General features: G+C 47.6%; 1 protein-coding gene across 1 annotated transcript in view; it reads right to left on the minus strand.

Annotated features, from left to right (window-relative positions):
- The window catches only part of MYBL1 (MYB proto-oncogene like 1), an 898,417-nt gene that overhangs the window by 419,332 nt on the left and 462,929 nt on the right, over positions 1–16,156 (minus strand). The window contains exon 8 of the mRNA XM_069621133.1: positions 12,805–12,909. Coding sequence (XP_069477234.1) covers positions 12,805–12,909 — 105 coding nt within the window. The remainder of the gene's footprint in view (positions 1–12,804; positions 12,910–16,156) is intronic.

The raw sequence follows: 16,156 nt of genomic DNA on the forward strand, positions 1-16,156 counted from the left end.
CCGCGAGTATGTGAACTGTCTGATCTGTCAGGTGTGCTTGGAAGGCTTGTAATGCCTTGAGCACTGCTAGAAGTTTCAGAAGGTTGATGTGATTTTGGACTGTGACCTGAGTCCACAGATCATGTGCTGTGAGATGAAGGTAATGGGCCCCCCACCTGGTGAGTGATGCGTCTATTGTTACAACTGCCTGCACTGCTGGGTCGTGAAAGGGTTTTCTCTTTAACAGGTTCTCCTTTGTCCACCAGCGTAGAGCTTGTACTAGGGTCGGCGAAATGACCACTAGATCGCCCCACTGACTGATTGCCTGAGATCACTGCTTTGGCAACCACTCCTGCACTGAGCGCATGCGCAACCATGCGTGTTGGACCAGGTAAATGCATGATGCCATGATCCCGAGCAGGTGCATTGCTTTGCGTACAGTTATCTGGCAACCGGCGAGATACTGAAGTATTTGCAGCAGTATTTTTTGTACTCATTCGTTTGGCGGAAAGACAAAACCCTCTTCTGTTTTTATGACAGCTCCTAGGAACTGTTTGGTCTTGTTTGGTACAAGGCTTGACTTTTTCTTTGATTGAGAAACGCAATAGAAAAAGTAGATTGATTGTTATTTGGGTATTTTGCATGCAAATTTGGGGGTTCTCCCCTGTGATCAACCAGTCGTCCAGGTAAGGGTACACAGGGATTGACTCCCTGTGTAGATGCACCGCCACCACCGCCAGTACCTTGGTGAATACCCTTGGAGCGGAGGCTATGCCAAAGGGTAGCACCTTGAACTGGTAGTGCTGGTTTGCTAATTTGAAACGCAAGAATCTTCTTTGCGCTGGGAACATTGAAATATGAAAGTATGCATCTTTCATATCCACTGTTGCCATGTAGTCCCCCCGCTTTAGCAATGGGATTACTTCCTGTAGAGTTGTCATACAGAATTTCTCTGGCTTGAAATAGGTGTTTGCAGGTTGCAGTGTTCCTTTGTTTTGGCGGGTGGTTGGTTGCTGTATCAGTTCTATGCAATCACCGGCCAGCACGGTTTAAAGTACCCATTTGTCCATGGTGATTCCTTCCTATACGTGGGTAAAGTATAAAAGGCAGCTTCTTACTGGGATAGCATGGAAGGGAACCTGTAGCAGGTGGTCATTGCTTGAGGGGTGTTGAGCCGCCTCTGGAGGAGGAGAAGGTTCTACCCCTACTGCGAGACCTTCTTTGGCCACTTTGAAACCCCTGTTGAGAGGACTGTCCCTGTGTTGAACCCCAGGACGAGCTTTGACCTTTGTTGTAACCAGATGCTCGCTGAGATATTATCTCCTCTAAAGCGGCAAAAATGATAGCCCCCCTCTTTGCCCAGAGGGTTTATTGGCGAGCAGTACCAATGATTTTAGGGTGCCATATTCTTCTTTTGTGCTCTTTAGAGCGTCTTCTACCGCTTTGCCAAATAACACTATGGGTATATTAAGGAGGGTAGCCCGAGTCTCAAGCTTGAAGCCAGACTGGCATAGCCACGTGTGGCGCTTGATTAACGTGCCCTGTGCTATTATTCTTCCTGCATTGTCTGCTGCATCCAAGTTGTTCTTGAGGATGCAGTTTGCTATTTGTTTACCCTCTGCAATGGAGAGCGACAGTTGTGTTTTAAGGAGCTCTTGAACTGAAGCTATTTGCTCAGCCATCTCATCCCACTTGTGACAGTTGTAACTAGCTAGTAAAGTGCTGTTATTAGCGATTATAGTCTGGTAAGCTGCCGAAGAGGCTACCTTTCTTCCAAAAGTATAAATTGTTTTACTCTCCTTGTCAAGAGGAGCTTCGGAAGAGGCCAGAGGTGTTTCTGTTCTCTTTCTAGTAATTGTTACCACTAAGGAGTCAGGTTTTAACTGTTCCCTGATGTAAAAGGGGTCTTAGGGTACTGGTCCGAATACTTCCTCAATGCGCTGGTTGACTTCCTGTGTAAAATTAGGAGTAATCAGAGAGGGTTGGATGCGTCTCTGTACTGATTGAAGTAGGGGGATAAACTGGTTAGCTGACTTTTTATCCCCTAGCATGTCCTCAACTAAATATTTATCCACCTGTTTCTCTTGTGTATCGATTTTGAAATGCTCTGCGGACTTTACGAGCAGGTCGTTATACTGTATTTGGTTATCCACTGGTGAGTCTGCCACCAGTTGGTCTGAGTTATCTGGCGACTGGATGATAGACAACCTTGTCGTCGTCATCATGGAACTGGTCAACATCGCCCATGTCCCCTTGGTCGTCTAGGTCAGTGTAAGTTCCAGGGTCCTGTGCGTTTTGCATGTTGTAACAATAAGCATGCTGCCGTAAGTCCTGCTGCGAGGTGGAAGCCTGAGCGAGGTCTGAGCTGGCTCTTGTGGTGGAAGGATGGGTAACAGCTGGCCCACTTTGAGTAAGTACTGGCCCGCTGTGTGGGGCACCCTGAAGGTTTTGCAAGACCTTGGGGTGGTCATCAAAGAAATTTGCTAGGAGGACATACGCGTCATGACTATCAATTTGATCTGCTGCCCAATGAGATGACCTTGGGATAACTGGGGGAACAGGGGCAGGTGGGGTGGGTATTGGTTCTGGTGCAGGAGTCTTATGTTGCATAGCCCCAGAAATGGTGCCCTCTTTCTGTGTTTTAGAAGACTTATGATTTTTCAACGTCCTGGGACGTGTTTTTTAATGAGCTTGCTCATTTTGGAGCTTAGTGTAATCTTCGAAGAGGTCTTCGACGCGTCTTTCTATGGTCGTTGGTCGGCATGCAAGGGGGCTGTCCACGCGTCTTTCGATGCCCAGTCGTCGGCGTAGGAGGGCTTCATTGCTTTAAACACGGTGCCTGAAAAAGACTTTTATTGACTTGCCTGTCTGTTTCGGGGGCCTGTCATGTGGCGACCGTGAACGCGATGGCCCAGAAGACAGGGAACTTTCAGACCTCCCCCTTCACGCTGTGTGTGGCTTTCCGGTCGGCATCGTGGTTGACTTTCGGCCCTGGATGGTGTTTTGTGTGGTTCCACTTGGTCATGTAGTGCTGCCGGGTGTCGTCCACGTAGCAGAACCGTCGGCCTGCCAGTTGGGGTCGGGGGCTTGCACGCGGGTATCCGACGGATCCCGATTGCTCTCGCCGTCACTGAAGACGTCGCTGGAGGCTCCCTCGATGTCCATGGCGGGCTTGGCCTGCATGGCGTGGTGGGCCAAGCGTTTTGATTTGCAGTCCTTGAATGTTTTGGGCCTGAACAGTTTGCACGACTTGGACTGTCCTTTGCCGTTATACCTTGCGAGACAGAGATTGCACACCTGGTGCAAGTCTTTCCAAGGGAATTTTAGAATACAGGAGGGGCAAAACTTAAAAGGTGTATTCTCCATTGTTTATGGGGAAGGCAGCCTGGCGAAATAAGTGGGTGGAGAAGGGAATATGCATTCTCTTAGTGAGACAAAATAATGAACCAACCCCACTCTCCCTACTGTTAGGGCTGAGGCCCGATGAGGCCTTCCGAGGCCATGGAAAGGTTTGTGGTGACGAGTTGTCGTAATCGTCGACGATGGTAATTTATGACTTTATGCCGCAAAGATCGACCAGAATGAACCTACGCAGGTTGCATCTACTCCTGGAAAACCCCGAGCATCGACGCGCCACTTGCTCTCTTAGCAATTGATTTCAAGAAAGCGTTCGACTCGGTGGTGTGGGAAAGCCTGTGGGCATCAATGAGGCGCATGGGCATTGGCGAGACCTTTCTCAGCTGGGTTCAACTGCTGTACGTGGCGCCAATGGCTGCGGTAAGTGTAAATGACTGGACCTCTAGGACCTTCCCACTGAGCAGAGGCACCCGACAGGGCTGTCCTCTATCCCCCCTTCTATTCGCCCTAGCGATTGAACCGCTTACCCAATGGCTCTGACAGGTTACCACATGGTTGGGCTTTTGCTGGCCAGACGGACGGGAGGACAGGGTATCCCTATATGCAGATGACCTGCTACTCTATCTCAGCAACCCAGATCACGCATACTCAATCATAACCCAAATGTTGACGACTTTTGGGGAATTCAGTGGACTCAGAGTTAACTGGGGGAAATCAGTCTTGTTCCCAGTGAAGGGTGACGACCTGGCAGTCCCCCGGGCCATGCCATATCGGGTGGAGAGAGGAGGCTTCTGCTATCTGGGCATATGGGTCTCAGGGACACTCTCGGAATACGTAGCCCATAACCTGCACCGACTAATCAACCGCTTTGCCGGGGATGTACAGCACTGGATGCGCCTTCCTCTCACACTCATGGGCAGATCGGCCCTCTTCAAAATGATGGCGCTCCCACGCTTCCTTTATGTACTGCAGAATGCCCCATTAGCCATACCAAACGCGGAATTTAATCGGGTAGAACGCCTAGTCAGGAAACTGATATGGAAGGGCGGGCAGCCGCGAATCGCGTTGACCACGTTGCAACGATCCATCTGGGAGGGGGGCATAGGACTTCCACACCTCAGGTCCTACTACTGGGCCTATCAACTAAACGTAGTCAATGACCTCCTTCATAGAGACCCCGAACGACCACACATTATAGCGGAGGAGCCCATAATCCAAGGCAGCCCACCACTGGAAACACCATACCAGACCCTAACCAGACCCCCCGCACAAACAATGTCTACCCATATCGCGATGATCTGGAGGCAGGCACACACCCACATAGGCTGGGGAAACAGGATCACTAGGGCACAACCATTATGGCATAACTATGGATTGAAGGAGGTACGGAAGCTGACTGCTTGGAACCGGTGGGTGGAGGCTGGGATAACCACAATAGGAGAGATTATTGCGGATGGTTCCATCCTTCCATTCGAAACCCTGCAGCAGAAGTTCGGAATATCTGCCACAGAACATTACCACTACCTGCTATTGACTCACGCCATTAATGCATATGGGCAAGAGCTCGACGACATACCAGATTACACACCTCTGGAACGCAATTTACTACCACAACACATCCCTGAAAAAGTCACCACTATTCTGTACAAGGCGTTTAACGCGTTTGCCACTCCGGATCTGGTCAGTCTTAAAAATAAATGGGAGGGAGACGCAGGCCCATTGAACCAGAGGACTGGATCCAAATATGCACCCCCGCGAAATCGCAATAGACCCCAGAATAAGACTGGTACAACTTAAGATACTTCACATGGTGTACTACCCCCGAGGGGCCCTATTTGACTGGGGGAGGGCGGAGGACCCTAATTGTCTGAAATGTCGGAGGGAGGAGGGCACTTTCATCCACCTCCTCTGGGAATGTCCTAAAATCAAATCCTTCTGGGCGCAATGTTGTCAACTGTTAACGAGAACCCTGGGGCACACAATAATCCCACAACCTGCTATAATGTTACTAGGGGCCCCAGATGAGGATATTTCGGATAAATGGGAGGGTATCTTTCTCTCCAATGCAATGGGCCTGATAAAACGCGATATAGCACAGAAATGGGGGGCCCCGGAAAGCCCATCAGTGGCCCAATGGTCAAATGAAATGGACATATGTGCAGCGACAGAGCATAGACTCTATACAGCACGGGAATGCCCGGCAAAAGCCAGCAAGATCTGGGGAAAGTGGGAAAACCAAGTGGTATAGACCTCGCCGGTAAAATAGAAAAAGAAACGGACATAACAACTATACGGGACATGGTGAGGAATGCAGATCCCGAAAGTAAAGTGCAAAGCGGCAAGACAGGAATGGAGTGATGAACCAACCTGGGAGTTGGGGGATGGGGGGTGGGGGAAATTTGTTGATGTTCTGTATGTATGCTTAAAAACCAATAAAATGTGTTATGAAAAAAAAAGGTTGGTTAATCGCCTCACTATCCCTACTCTGACAAAGTTTTCCCTGCCTAAAATAAACTAAGGAAAACACTCTAACAAAAGGTGTCTGTCCCTCACACTTGTACATACACCAACTCAACAAGGTAATATATGGCAGTTCAAAAACAACAAATATAATATTCAAGTTCACAATATGATAACGGTCTCTCCTTATAATCTGGGCGAAATTCCCTTCTCTAGATTGAAGCAGGATGCTGTTCAACAGCTCCAAAAGAATAAGGAATTCCTGTCTTGTAGCAAAGTTTGTGTCGTTCTCTTGATTTTCAGTAAGCAACAAAAAGTTCCAACACTTCAGGATTGTTCAACAAGGTATTTTTCGATACTACTTGTGATGTTATGAAAAACAAGCTTATTCACATAAACCAAGAGCATTTCCCGAGTTCAGTAGAATTAATATAAATGGTCTTTGTCAGGATTATTCTGCAATCACATATTTGTTTAACAATGATACATGTCTACAGCAGTTTATACAACACTTTCTTCAGCAATGGTTTACTCCCATGCCAGGCCTCCTACTTCTGCTTTATGACTTGTGAACACTGCTTCACACTAGTTAATCAACTTTCACATGGTTTACTTACATGCTAGGCCTACTACTTCAATTACACCTGGTTTACTCTCATATCAGGCCTACTTCAAAGTTCTTTGTATGGGTCCCCTGCCCGAACAGACTAATACCATAACCCTTTGACCTGGTGTACTTCCCTGCCAGGCCAGAAAACTACAAACAACAAGTGCTTCTGTGGTTAAGATCACCTTACAACAACTTCACAATGGGCCTCATTACGGGTCTGGCAGTAACCCTGCCAGTGAAACGGGCGTGTCGCCGCCAGACCAGAAACAAATTACTGGCGCCTGGCTTGCCGGTAACAACGGGGTATTACAACCCCGGCGGCCGGGAAGTCAGGCGCCGGTAATTCTGTTACTCCCCATTCCCATAGAGTCCCACAGGACAGAGAACCCTAAAGATTGCAAGCACTCAATTCTCTGTGCAGTGTGATACGCCGCCGTGGGGTATGATGCTGCTCTCACCAGCCAGTCATCCATGTACGGGTAGACATGAGAGCCTGATCGAGGCAGATGCGCCACCACTGGGGCAAGGCACTTGGTAAAGACTCGAGGGGCTGACCACAGCGCTTTGAACTGGCAGCCTGACACGACAAAGCACAGGTAACAGCAGTGTTTCTGGTTAATAGGGATGTGAAAATAAGCATTCTCTAAATCTAGGGATGCTAGGAAATGCCCTTGATGCAGCTTGGATAGGACCTGCTGTAGTGTAACCATCCTGATGTTCTGGGCCTTTTAAAACATGTTTTGTGCCCAAAGGACAGGTATGGGTCTCTAACCCCCTTGATGTCTTTCTTAACAGGAAGAACTGTCAGGACCAGCTTTGGAATTCCTGCAGGAGTGACGATAGCTCACAAGACCCCCTAAGCCTGCCGACCCAACAGTCTTTGAATTATAACTATCAAGCTGACAAACTCAAGGGGAAAGGGGAAGTTGAGAAAATAACAAACACAGGTTTCTTCTAGGCCTGGATTTCCTCAACCATTGGATTGCACTGAAGATAACCTAAAAAGTAATCACAAACACATTATAAACTTGTCTGCCTTTTCTCTATCTGTCTTTTCTGTGTTAAACCTCCCAGCCTTCCCTGCATACCTCTTGCCTATGCTTAATAGCTGATAGGCCCTTTAATTGTTGTAAGTTGAAATGCAGTTCAGTTCCTTATTACAAGTTCTATATAAACTGCTGCCTTTACTCTAGCTGCATACAGTTATTTCCAGACTCATTCATTCAGAAATGCTCTTAGTAGCCAATGGGCCTCATTACGAGGTTAGAGGTAGCCTTTCCGGTAAAGACTACCTCCAAACTCGCCTCCGGCACCCACAAATGGGCAATTACCGGGCTATTCCGGCCCAGCCGGACCCGGTAATTGCCCTTTCGTGGGTGCCGGGCCTGGTACATCGCCATTCCCATTTGAGCCTGATAGGGCTCAATGGGAATGGGGACGTCGGATTCACGGGCATTGTTTACAACGGTGCTGGTGCATCTGACATGCTGTGCTCGCGGGTGCCGCACTGCCCGCCAGGTCAGACCTGTCGGGCTAACAGGCACCCGCGAGCAGAGCTCATAGTATGGTGGTACGGTAGCAACGGTGTCGATAGCACCGTTGTTGCCTTACCGCCATACTTATAATGAGGCCCAATGTATCTGAATCACTGCCCAGTAGCTTAGTCACTAAACTCTATTTAACTTTGTTGTAGCACGTAGCACGACTCAGCACATTCAATGTGAGATTGTATTCACAACTGGTAACAAACTCTTCCATCCGCTGTTGCGAAAATTGAATTACTTCTTCATCGTTCCCACTTACTCTTCGTTGCGTAATGTCTTTGAAATTGACTAATGAATGCTGCAGTTCGCCGGCAAGAAAAAGACGTGAGACGCATGCTCACTTCACAAAATGTTACGTTCCTTCCTCTAGTGAAAAATCAGTCGGGCAAAACAACCTTGCGCTTGCTGCAATGGTAAAAATTACTATTTATAGTTATTCTTGTTAGCAAGCTAATTGCAAAAATCATTCAATTATTGCATTTGTTTTGAAAAAAGGAACACGGCGCAGGATTCCCGCATGCGTGGGTTAAATTAGTAACGCATAGCTAAATAACACTGCAACAAGCGAAAACTCGGCAACGGTTAACGTTACAACTAAAGTACATCAGATTGCATTCACATTGCAGATACGCTTGCTATTCTTCTAGCAATAGTTGAAAAGCTGATTGAATACTTCTTACAGTCAAACTGGAAGGCAAAAAATAAACATTCACTTAGCTTTCTTCATCTGTAGTTGAAGATTGAACTTTCCTTCTTCCAAATGATAGCATTGAAGGCTCTCACTGCTTCACTGCATCTAGTCTATGAATAACTTCTTTAGATTTAAGTTTCTTAGATTTTACTTTAAAGATAACTGTCTCTGGTTACAGGAGCTACTAAAACTGTGACCTGCTTCAATGTTTTCAAGAATGAAAGGTAGTTTAGAATTCTAAAAAGAATACCAAACTACCTCACAACCAGCCTCAGTCAATCAACACTGCTACACAGCGCCTCCATCTTGCCCTGGGGAAACAAAGGGATCCTGAAGGATACATTAAGGAATTTCTTTTAACATTGTAATCATAACATTTCTACAAACAACTGGGCTCCCCTCTAGTTCTCTGTCCAAAACTTAGACAGCCCATATCTCCAGATGGTGTGTCTCAAGCGTGAAAAGTATGGGACCCTGACAAGTACCTGGAGTAGACGGCGTCTCCACTTGTGAGGCTGGTACCCTCGCTATGGCTCCTTTTGACATGACAGACTGGACTTCCTGTTGAAGCCATGATTGTGTTTCTTCAGCACCGGAGGATTGGTAGGTGGCCGTTTTGTGAACTCCAGCATATGGCCCTGCTGGATGAGGGATAGCTGCCATTCATCGGTGGTGATGTCCTTCCACTCTTGGATGAAATGTGACAGTCTTCCTCCCACCGGGGTGCGAAAGTGGAAGGGTGTGGCGGCCCAGGATGGGTCAGGGCTCTTTAGCCGGTTGGCCCCTGGCCTGCGAGGAGCTGAATCAGTGTTTGTTTCCCCTGTAAGATTGGGACTTACAGACTTCTGTAGGGGTCAGATATGGAGTACCAAGGGGCCTTGTAAGAAGGCGGCTGATAGGAGGTTGGTAGTCACATGTAGTTCTTGAAAACCTAGACTTCCCTGAGCGAAAGGACTGTCGCCTCTGTTGTAACATGCCCAGGGAACGGGCCATATCGGTCTTGATGGGCTGTAGTGTTTCGTCGACCACAGATCAATGCTGTTGAATGGCATGTCGACCACCTTCGCTTGGACCACTGGCTGAAAATTGGTAGGATTGAGCCAGCCTTGTCTACAAAGCACTGCACCATTCCCCATTTGTCTAAAGCCGGTGTTGGCTTTGCCCACTGAGACAGATATCGTGTGATGTGACGCGGCTTCTACTTCACAAAGTAGTGTGAAGCCTCCTGTTTCTTTTCATCCGGGAGGAACTCAAGGATGGGACCCATCTAAAACCATTAAATAGTCATGGCATTAGCTGCCTTGATAGTAGTGGCAGTTGTCGTGATGACCCTCTTTCCGAAGACTCTCTAGGCGCTTTCTTTCCTTGTCAGGGTGGACTGAGCAGGAAGACAAGGGTTGGTGGAACGCTTGCGGGCCGCTGCTGACACCAGCGAATATGGAGTTGGTTGTGTCCTTATGCGTGTGGGTACTGATTCTGGGACACTACATTTTGTCGAACCCCTCATTCTTGGGAGGCGCAGAGGAGGGGATTGGTCATGGTAATTAAGCCTTCTTCCCAGATGTCGTGCAGCATGGGTATGGACATAACAGAGTTCTTTTGCTCCTCAGGGGTAGTGTCGAACATATTTGTGGCACTAGATATCAAGGCAGGAAAAGAGCCCATTTTGTCTGGCAGGGAATCGATGATAGTGATCTCGTCCGGTTCGCTGTCCACTGGGATGATGTCATCAAATTCACCTTTCCCTGTGTCGTTGGTGTGAACGGAGACCTGATCGCCTGGGTCTTCCTCCGACGACTTAGTATCAGTCAGCTGAGGTGGCCTTTGAAGATGATGTTCCTCGTAGGACGAGGGAGAGCAGGTGTCACCACTCATGCCTGGTTGTGGTGTTTGTGGCACTTGAGCTGTCTGTGACCCAGAAGGGTCTGGCAAACTGTGATGAAGCTCAGTTACTAGAGCTTTTAGGGTGGCTAGGATGTCCAATGAGATCTCTAGGTGCTGATGGAGGTACCAAACCTGGTGCTGGAATTGCCAGAAGAGGAGGCACGTAAGCAAGTGGAGGAATGTCCAGCTTGGGGCTGGATGGGATCTGCTCTAAAACCACCTCTTCATCTGATAAAACGGGCAAGGGATCTTCCAGCTCGATATCTGGTTGAGGGGTGTCCTCTTGGGTGTCAGTCGATAGATGAGCTCTCTCTGGGTGATCCCAAGTGCCAGTGGAAGAAGACAGACAGGCCTGGGAAGATTGTGACGCCGACAGTGTCAACGGTGGAGGGGCTGACAGCATTGTGGTAGAGATAGATGACGGGATTGTTGATGATGTCGCTGATAGGGTTGTCTTCGTAGACGTCGACAATGTTCTTGTGCCTGTGCCAACAGTGACCTTGTGGGTACTTTACCCTTGAAAAACGAGGCGGAAGAGGAAGGCCTGACCGGAGATGAAGACGTGAACGGTCTCAGATCTTTTCATTGCCTTTGAAGGTGTGTTCATCGTCTCTGAAGAAAACCCGTTGGAGGGTGTCATTGCATGAGTTTTCTTCCTGCTCCGTACGCCTTCTTGTGCGACCTAGACCTCTTACTAGAGGTGGTTCACTGAGCTGCTCTGCGCTGCCTGAGCGAGGCATCACTTCGTACCGAGGCCGAGTCAGAGGTCCCCCTGGTGTAATCGAGCCATTCCACCAACCTCTGGTGGCGGTCTGGCAGCATCTTATTAGAAAACGACTGGCAGATCTCACAGTCCTGGATGACATGATTTGGGTGGAGGCAGTTGTCATGGAGATCTTCCACAGACACGTTCTTCAGGCCACGTTGGGCACAGGCCTTAAATAAACACTTTCTCCTGGCTTCAGTTTTAGCTGCAGGCTCCAACACTGGAGAGTAACAATGACAAGAATCTGTTTGCGGGGAAGCCGCTGATCAGACCGGAAACGACAACCAGGTGTCTTTGGGGGTCGAGGATGCCTGACCCGTCCCCGAAGTTTGAAAATAATGTAGTTGTAGAATAAAAATGACACATTTTTGTAGAGAGATTTTCCGAGGACTCCCAACACGAACCATGGGGCACAAAATCTGAAGATGGCCTCCAGTGGTGGAGCTAAGGCAGCCATTGCTATTGGCTGTGGACAGTATGACCCAAAATGACTGTACCAAGACCACTAAGTGACTGAAGTTTTTCATTTTAAATATAAATTGCTCTATGTTACCGAGGATTCCCAAACTGACGACAGGGAATATTCACAGCATGTGAATTTATGAAAGATCCAATGCTGGAGAACTCCTGCATCTCCTCTGCTCTGTAAAGTTCTGGTAGCAATTTCAGGAAGGGAAAGTGCCTAGAAGCGGCATTTTCTTGTTGGCATGCCAAATGTCCAAAAGCTCTTCTAGAAAATGAAATGGGGAAGACGGGTCAGTAGTCAAATTATCAGGTTTTGTACCTCTTGAGGCAGAGGTGAGAGGGACAACGCCCCTTTGCGATTCCCACCCTGTCCTTCACAACCTTAGGTCAGAGCACCTTTCTATGCACAATGCTGCATAAAACATATACTTGTGCTGTGGGAAACTGATGAAGTTGCCAAAGAGGGGGCAGCATTGTGTGAAAGGTTGTGTACACTGACATACTAGGCCTACACGTTCTCAGTGTACCATTAGTCCTAGTCCTAGGTGATGTCCAAATCTGAGAGGTCCAGCCAGCCTGCAAACGAGCTCCAAGAAGAACCTAACCATGTTGGAAAAATTAGGTAGCTCAGATGAATCCTTGCATCAAAACCTTGAAAGCACCTCAGAATACCAGAATTAGGCCAAATGGGCTCCTACGGGGGACCCCAGTATGGTGTGAGGACACACCAGGACTCAGAGAACATCCATCGGTTGGACAAGTCAGCTGAAACTGGTTGCCAGGTCAGGGAGCATGTTTAAGTAATTCACAAAATCTGAAGCATACAAAAACTTGAAATAAGTAAAATGTTGGGACATGCCAAGCAAACAACCTTTCACTGGGACTATTTATTTTACTTACTGTAAGTAGTGTACAAGCATATATCTAAGGCAATGCAGATAAACACTATACAAACAAACAAAAGCGTATAAAGCAGGATTAGATAGAGCAAACATAAGCAGTGTGCACCAAAGCAATACAGAAAGCTACCAAAAGTCAATTTCCTTACCGACGAGGCCCGCTTTCGTCGGACTTCATTCTCAGCAGACATAAGAAGCATCTCAAGTTCCTTTATCCTCTTTTCCTTATCGGGATCATCGTCATCAACAAATGGCTATGTAAATGGACGGTAAGAGAGCAAAGGAGACAAACATATGAAGATGATATGGTTGTGGCAGCATTTACTACATTCTATTCAGCAGAGCATTCTAGCTAGAAAGAATCACAAAAAATTTGTAGAACTTCAGTAAATATACTTCCAGATGAAAAGGCGGAATCACGCTTCACTCTTATGTTTGCAGTGAAATATTGTCAAGAGGTGAGAAAAGGGAATGAGCTGTTACATTCACAACAGTAATATATATGGTCAATCAAATGTCAGTTCATCAACTTTTAACTATCCTCAGAGTAGGGTGAAGCACTGCATGATTTCTTTGAGTGCACAAACAAACAAACAAATATTAGCATACATATCTCCTTTCAGCCACTCCCACAACAAATACTTCTAGCATGCAGTTGCTAGAGGCACTTCTGCAGTTAGAAAACAAATATAATTACTTACCAGAGCGGCTTCAAGAAAGCCGCAATGGTCTGCCTAAGTCACTTTTCCATGTTCATGACAACAGCACCGAACAAATATTTTATCAGTCCTGTGCGGCTTCCTCAGAAGCTATGGTAAATAATCATTTTCGTTTTTAAATTCCAAGAGTCTCTAACTCCTAAGTGTGCCCATTGCAGATGCTAATGGTTATATAATGCACAGTGGCAGGCCTACCTTGCTGGTAACGATTTGCACAGGCCTTAACTTGAGTGGCGAACAAAAACCAGCATGGTCTTTCCACAACCGCAGGTTATATTGCCTCACTGTTACATTCATAAAGCTTTCTCACTGGAAAATCTGAAGACCATATGAACTGGTATAGCCCACAGATTAAAGTATGGCTAAGGCCAGGGGACTCCGCAAAATGCTTCCGACCAGTATGGCGGAAAAAAACAATCTGAGGATCCTAGACGCGTGAGGGATCTTGGGTACAGTGGACGTCACACTAGGGATAGTATTACTGGCACGCCCTGTGTCGACGCCCATTTTCGAGTTTCAAAAAACAAACTGTAATACTCCGCAGCTTCCACTAGATGTCGGCCTATGCACAGCATGTGATCTAAGCAGATTTCACAAGCCTCAGAAGGATATATACAAATAGATATGATTTGTTGCCCTTGTTTGAAAATATACATTGTGAGGACCACACGTAAAGTAACCACAAGGATAGCAGAACACAGATCCATATACGTAATTGTAGAATCCTGTCCCCTCTGTGTCCATGACACAGGTGTAAGGAAGAAGCGTGTCATAGACCAGATGAGGTGGAGCGGGGAGATTTATGCAAAGGAGGAGTAAAGAAGATGTAATAATCTGCACTCCGTGTGGCGTCTTCATTAAGTTTCTAAAATAAGCAAGCCTGTGTTCATTGCGTGGGTGCAGGGCCTGATCCCTGCAACCCACACTCGGGATACAACATTGGCGACGAGCGCAACAAACAAATGCGTTCCCTCCGCCGCAGTAGGTCGGCGCCAAAGGAGGGATCGCCATCGCATAGTCTACAATCCGGTGTGATACACTTGGGGGGATCCTAGTATAACTCGCCGGGCAGGCTACTCAGACCTTGTAGAGCAGTCCGTCCGCAGTGAGGTCCTCAGCCCAACACGGCTGAGAATGCGGCAACTGCCAGAAAGAAGAACAAAGCAAAAAAAGTTAATTTCCAAAAGCCATCACGCCTTGCTGGCACGTGCGCCCTGAAATCCTTGAAGGCTGCTGGACGCATGAGCCACACACTTCGTCATGGGTGCCCAGAGGTAACACTTGTGCGCAGACGATAAGACGGCTCTGTTAGGGAGAATTCTCCTTCTGTGGCTAATTTCCCCTACCTAGTGAGTCCCTCAGCAGCTTTGCTGGAATTCTGGAGTTTATTTTTTCCACTTGGTAAGAGTGTGAGCTTTCCCCCCACTCTTACCTGTGTTTTGCCATGTGTATTTAATCTTTTTTTGTGATTGTGGACTCTGGAGTACACCACTTCAGTAGCCCCACTCTTTTGTGTGTTACACAGCACCTTCAGTGCAGTGACACAGGGTTGTCTTTTAGACTTCCCACCAACTCCATTTCTGGGGCTGACTACTGTCCCCCAGAAAAGGGTAAAGTTGCCATTAACTTTACATAGTCATTTAACCACAGATCCAGTACACCCCATCTTACATGGAGTATCGGAAAGGGTTCATTCTTAGTCCTTTTTATCTGTACCTCTTGGAGCCTTGTTTGGCTCCCTTAACATTAAGACTTGGTTGGTGGCCGTAGTACCTACCCTAATTTTCCTACCGCGATTATATTACATAACGTGGTAGTGTTTTAGGCTATTTTAGTAGCCTCAAACTTTAAACTCTACCCCAAATACTTTTTATTTCGGCTCCGGTTGGGTTTAATCGCCATTTCTTTTTGTTAACATCTTTCTTGGGTCTTTCTTTGCGCAGCAAACCAGGTCTTCCTCCTTTGTTCGCCGACCTTTGGCGGGCTTCTGACCAGAAGCCCTCCTTTGGCGTCTGGGTGTCTAGGTGGGCTGAATGTAAGGGAAGGGTGTAGTCACCCCCTGCACAGGGTCTCCTTGAAGGCCCAAGTCGCACTTTGTGTTGATTGGCCGAGGTGGTTGTCCGGGCTGGACAACCCCCCTGCTGAGTGATTGACAGCCAGGCTGAGTGAATGGGGGATTTTGGCATAAAAGGCAGGACTCTTGGGCTAGAAGTCAGAGTCGCCAATGGAACTGAAAGGAACCGAAGAGAAGCAAAGAAGAAAACGGCTGCTGCAACCCCGAGTCCCGGTGAAGCCCTGCTGCAGTCCTGAGCTATCTACCCCCTTCAACGACCAGAGAAGATCCAGTCCGGAGTCTTCTTCTCTTGAGCCTGGTGGGATCAACCAGCTCGTCTTTTCTTCAGTCAGAGAATCCTCTCCTGGGTCAAAATCATTGTTGTGCTGTAGTGGTCCGGATAGCCATCAGAAGAGCCCTCTCCTGATTTAAAGGAGCGCACCTTTTATTCATCGCTGTCTTTTTCGGTGCTACTTGCCTCATCCCTGGGTAGTGCAGATCGCTCCAGACTGTTAGGCGGAAACCTGTGCAGTTCCCTCTGGGACCACTGCAAAAGATTTAGGACTACAGGTGTTTGGCAGTAAACCCACTTGGTAGCAGTCTGTACCACACAGATTCACTTGGTAGCTGTGGCTGAGCAGTCAGACCTCCCTCAAGAAGAGTTAGGCAGTATGTGGAGTATACAACATAGGGCAATTCTACATCATAAAACAAGCAAACACGCAACAA

This window comes from Ambystoma mexicanum, chromosome 5q (genome assembly GCF_040938575.1).
Source record: "Ambystoma mexicanum isolate Mex_15411 chromosome 5q, UKY_AmexF1_1, whole genome shotgun sequence".
Taxonomy (NCBI): Eukaryota; Metazoa; Chordata; class Amphibia; order Caudata; family Ambystomatidae; genus Ambystoma; species Ambystoma mexicanum.